Below are 4,950 nucleotides of genomic sequence, written 5' to 3' on the forward strand. Positions count from 1 at the left end.
TGTGCCTGTCTCACAGTGGCTACTTACTGCTCCCCTCACCCCAGCCTACAGGACAGGGGACGCTTCCTCAGGACCCACATCTCAGCTCTCTCACCTCTTGCGTGAGTGCCCGTGAGGCCCACGGAGAAGACCTCGAATGCTCGTGAGAATGCCCCTTTGGTCTGTGGCCCCAAGGGGTGGCCTGTGCTCTTCCTAGTGCCCTCTGCTCCCAGCGGCTCTTCACACACTGACGGAAGCCTTTGCCCCGTGTCCACCAGCATCCAGCTCCGGTAAGCCAGGGCTCAGGTCTTACTCTTCCTGGTGTTTCCTGTCCTGGCTTTGGGGGGAGTGCTTGTCTCGGAACCTCAGCTTTTCGATGAGTTCCATGAACTCTGAACACGGACGGCTCCCCCTGCGTTTCGGTGTGTGCCTGGCCGACGTGGCCACGTGTTCTTTCCATCTTTCTCCGTCTCGTGCAGAAGCCATCCGTTAAGGAAAAAAAAAAAAATCAATGGAGTAAAAAGATAAAGAGATATTAAAATTGTCTGCTAATTTTTTTTGTGTCAATTTCGGTTAGGTTGAACTTTTGAGGGAATTTTTCCATTTGATGTTAGTTGCTGATCCTTTCGGTGGGGAGGTGTTAACGATACTCGTTTTAGTCGGGGAAGGCTTTCTCACGCGTGTGGTCTTTGACCACCGTCAGCTGCATAAAAATGGATTCAGGCATGGAGCCCTTCCTTACCAAGAGGTCAAGAGCCCACAAAGCCTGTGCCAGGACTCTCAGCTCGTGTGGGAGTCTCTTGTCTTACTTTAGGCCCAAAGAATGCTCTTTCGTCTTTGCTGGTGTGTGTGTGTGTGTGTATGTGTGTGTGTGTGTGTGTGTGTTGAATGGCACCCAGCCAACCCTGCTGTTGTGTTTGTCCTCTGTGCAAAGGGGCAGGGTCCCCTCCTCTGCAGCACGAGACGGTGTCTGTCACCCTGCACTGGCCAATTTCTAAGCAACGGTTATTCCAGGCACCGATTAGTAACTGCCCGGCGAGTTTGGTAAGAGAGTAAGTCACCTGGGACATACTAGATAAGGAGAAAAGGACCGGTGGCTATCTATCTTACAGAGACGGTGGTACTTGGGATGGGGCTTGAAGAAAAAGTAGAAGACGCCTAGGCAGAGAGGTAGACCAGAGTATTCTAGGCGAGAAGGCAGGGTGCTCTGCCTTCCTCCCCCACAAATGTGATGCAGGTGAAACCTGGCCCGTCAGCCCACACGGTATTTAATGGGGCGTGCAGAACAGTTGATTCTCACTGACCGTTACAGACCCAAGTTGACCCCTCGCCCTTTGGGAGCCATCAAAGTCATTTTAATCAACTGCTTGTGAAAAGAGCTGGGTTCCGGCTCCAGCGCCTCCTTGACCCTCCGTCCACCGATGCCGGGCGCCATGAGGATCTTCGTCTTCACGGCCGCTGCCCTCATTCTTCTCGCTGTGACTTTCTCAGGTAAGAGAGAAATCCTTAGAGATGCAAGGAGGGCAGTCTGATCAGGCTCTGTCCTTTGAGAAGGAAGCTCAGCTTTTAGAAAAAATGCATGACTCACCCCCTATTTTAAAAAGGACCCAAGATGAACCAGTTACTGGGAATCCTTCCCTGAGCTCAGACAAGATAATGGGACCGCGCTAACCCAGACCATCTGCAACCAGACGGGATCTAGTTAATTTCCCTAAGAGCTCCACAAGGGGCTCCGACTTCTCCCCAACGAGAGCTCATTCCTTCTCTGTCATCCTCCCCCCCATACCTTCAGTGTCTGCCAAAGGGATTGCTGTAAAATGAGAGACAATCTCAGCGGCTAAATTCCAACTTGCTATTCTAAACGTGTGACTATTTTATGCACCTTTAAAGATGCTCTAACAGGAAACACTTACAGGTAAGTAAAGAACACTAAAAGTAAAAAAACAAACAAACAAAACACTACATAGAAACAGCTCACCTGTTTTCACTTCTCTCATTGGTCCTTACAGAAACCCAGCGCCAGGAACTGATTAGATAAGTACCCACACGCCAGGCTAAGGGCCAGAGGTTCCTAGAACTAAAAGTCGGGAGGGAAAAATAACTGTTTGGGGCCAGTTTTAACAACCTCTCTGCTTATGTCAACTGCTTCAACAGTGCCACACGTATACTCTGTGCTCTGATCCTTAGCTAGTATTATTGTTTTCATTGTGATCATGATTGTTCTTACTATCTGCCCACTTCAATATGTAAACACCTTATCCATGTTTCGTGAGCTGATTGCCCAGATGCCTGATACATTTCAATGATCTATGTAACTCACAATGTCCCAGTTAAACTTTGGACTGTTTAACCATTTTCCCTCTTTCACTGAGTGGAAATCTAAGTCTTTGTAATTTTTTTTCCATTGGTCCGAGTCCTAACTTGGACATTAACAAGCCTCATGCCTCTTCAACATGATGATCTCTCATATATAGGACAGCTAACCCGCACCCTTCCCCTCCCAAAGTTGTTCTTTCCAAGAATGAATATTCCTCTTTTAGAGGGTAACTTCCACTGTCTTCGACTATTTCTCCTCTGAGAATACGTGATCACCACTTCTTTCCAATCACTCCTCTCTGAAATATTCTCATTCTCTTCCGCTTGGTCCCTTTGTTCTGAATGAACACACATTGCTTCTGTCGCTCTCAATGTGCCTCCCTGGGCTATTCTGTGGACCCTCTTTGTAGAGGGGGCTCGTCTCATGTTCCTTTTATCTTTGGACCCGAAACTGTGAAACTCCACAGCCACACACCAGTGCATATGGTTCATCCTTGATCTGCCAACAACATAAATACCAAATCATCTCCACTTTTTGCTAAATACCAGAGATGATTAATTTGGAAATATGGAAAAAAAAAAAGTCATTTATTGGAAAGTTTTGTTTATTGAAACTAAAAGTATATTGTTTCTTTCCAAAAAGAACCATTCTGTTCTTATACCCTAGAAATGAGTAGTAGGACAGAGGGAACTTTTTTTTTTCTGTGTGTCTGTTTTTCCTGAGACTCTCCAGCCAGCACACTGCAGAGACGGTGCAGGGTCTGAGCTCAGACACAGCTGTTCAGGGGCCGCCTGAGAACCGGAGGGGTCCAGCCTGTCTCCAGCGGCCGCGTCGTCGGGGGTCTGGCTGCTGGGATGTGTCTCGCCGTCATTAATTACCGGGTCACTGAGAACGGTTGCTTTCTCCGCTTAGCCCAGGCTGGAGTGCACAGACAGCTGCTCTGTAAGAAGATGCACGGTCGCTGTGAAGCCAGCTGCCTTACCTTTGAAGATAAGCTCGTCGCTGTGAAGCCAGCTGCCTTACCTTTGAAGATAAGCTCGTCGCTGTGAAGCCAGCTGCCTTACCTTTGAAGATAAGCTCGGCGGCTGCAGAGCTCACCTGACACCGTTCTGCTGCCGAAAGAGGCAAAACAACTGAACGGTCAGCAGCAGCTACAAAACAAAGGAGGCAGAGACGCTCAAGTGGCCGTGGGCTCCTCGCGGCGAGCCTCCCTGGGCCTCTCCTCCTCGACCTCCACGCCGTGGACTCTGGGACGCGGTCGGTCCCCTTCCCAGCGCTGCGGGGACTGCCCTTCCCGGGTGGCGGGCGTCTGAGGGGGGCCTCTGGGGTGGTGGTGGGGCTTCATCCCGCTCGCCGGTGAACCCGCAGCCACTGGTGGACGGCCTCCGGACTATTCGGTTGACAGAGCGAGTTAGAGGGTTAAGAGATCAGACAGATAGGTTGAGAACGTTGGCCTGACCTGGCACTGAGCGGTCAAGTTCTTGTCCTGGCTTCAAACTCCTGTGTGAGCCGGGACGTCTCTCCCGAGATCCTGAAATCTGTGATCTGAGGAAATGATCAGCTGCCTCAGCAACAGTACGTCCTGCACCCCCCCTTCCTTCAGCAGCGAGTGTTCCGATTGCCCCCCCCCCCCCGTTCCCCGTCTGATCTAGAGCCTGGTCAGGCTCCACAGCAAAACCGGCCCACGCCAGAACCCCAGCTGGCCCTGGACGGAGGGGCCCCTTCCCTCTGGGCCCCCACAGTCTGGATTAGTCAGAGTGCACGGTCCCCAAGACCACTGCGTTTCATACCCTCGTCCCAGACGGAAGACTCGGGCTCAGGGAGACCCCACAGTCACTGGCTTACTGACTCTAGAGTCAGGTGTGTGCTTTTTGCTCTGGGTCCTTAGCCTGTCCATAAAAAGTGTGCCGACATGGAGAGAAGAGAAGGCTCCATTCCAAGGTGGAAGCTGAAACCAGCTGCAAAACAAAACAAACAAAACAGAAAATCAAACTGTCCCCAAAGCCCCCCGCTCCCCACCGTGATCCTGTGATACTCGCCCCCGTGGGGCAATGGTAACAGCAAACTGAGGTTTGGCTTTGCCCTGATTTGCCTAAGTTTGGGGCTCAGTTTTCAGGCAGAGCAAAATATCTGCCACAGGCCGTTTTCACTACAGCAGGTTTATAGCACCCCCTTCAGAGTGAAAGAGAACCCCCCACCTCAGCTCTGCGCTAGAGAATTTCCTTACCTATTTAATGAAGCTTGCTTCCATATAGACATCAGTACAAGAGAGGAAACTAAAACACCATTTCCTGGAACAAGAAAACATGTGAAAGGTTTTAGAATAAGAAATAAAAATGTGCTTTTTAAAAAGCCGTGTCCCGCTGTTGCTGTCTGTCTGCCCGGTGCCCGGTGTCTCCTGACCGTCACGCAGGGGGACCCCGGGTGTGGAAGTGGAGGAGCTGGCCCAGGCCCTGCGGCTCCCCCGGAAACCCCTCGTCCATGGTTGCTGTCTGTCTGCACGGGGCCCGGTGTCTCCTGACCGTCATGCAGGGGGACCCCAGGTGTGGAAGTGGAGGAGCTGGCCCAGGCCCTGCGGCTCCCCCGGAAACCCCTCGTCCATGGTTGCTGTCTGTCTGCACGGGGCCCGGTGTCTCCTGACCGTCACGCAGGGG

At 51.5% G+C, this 4,950-nt stretch overlaps 1 protein-coding gene and 1 long non-coding RNA gene across 2 annotated transcripts; one reads left to right on the forward strand and one right to left on the reverse strand.

Annotated features, from left to right (window-relative positions):
* The first annotated feature begins 1,400 nt into the window (after positions 1–1,400).
* On the forward strand, positions 1,401–3,345 carry LOC136308512 (beta-defensin 107-like). Its single transcript, XM_066235927.1, has 2 exons — positions 1,401–1,470; positions 3,209–3,345. Exons 1-2 carry the CDS (start codon positions 1,401–1,403, stop codon positions 3,343–3,345), a joined length of 207 nt encoding a protein of 68 aa, XP_066092024.1.
* Positions 3,346–3,353: 8 nt separating this feature from the next.
* On the reverse strand, positions 3,354–4,591 carry LOC136308774 (uncharacterized). The gene is made up of 3 exons (XR_010726175.1): positions 4,524–4,591; positions 4,087–4,254; positions 3,354–3,686 (listed from the first exon to the last, which is right to left on the reverse strand). It is a non-coding gene; the product is annotated as an uncharacterized lncRNA (long non-coding RNA).
* Positions 4,592–4,950: the final 359 nt, after the last annotated feature.

The sequence above is a fragment of the Saccopteryx bilineata genome, chromosome 6 (assembly GCF_036850765.1).
Source record: "Saccopteryx bilineata isolate mSacBil1 chromosome 6, mSacBil1_pri_phased_curated, whole genome shotgun sequence".
NCBI classification, from domain to species: Eukaryota; Metazoa; Chordata; class Mammalia; order Chiroptera; family Emballonuridae; genus Saccopteryx; species Saccopteryx bilineata.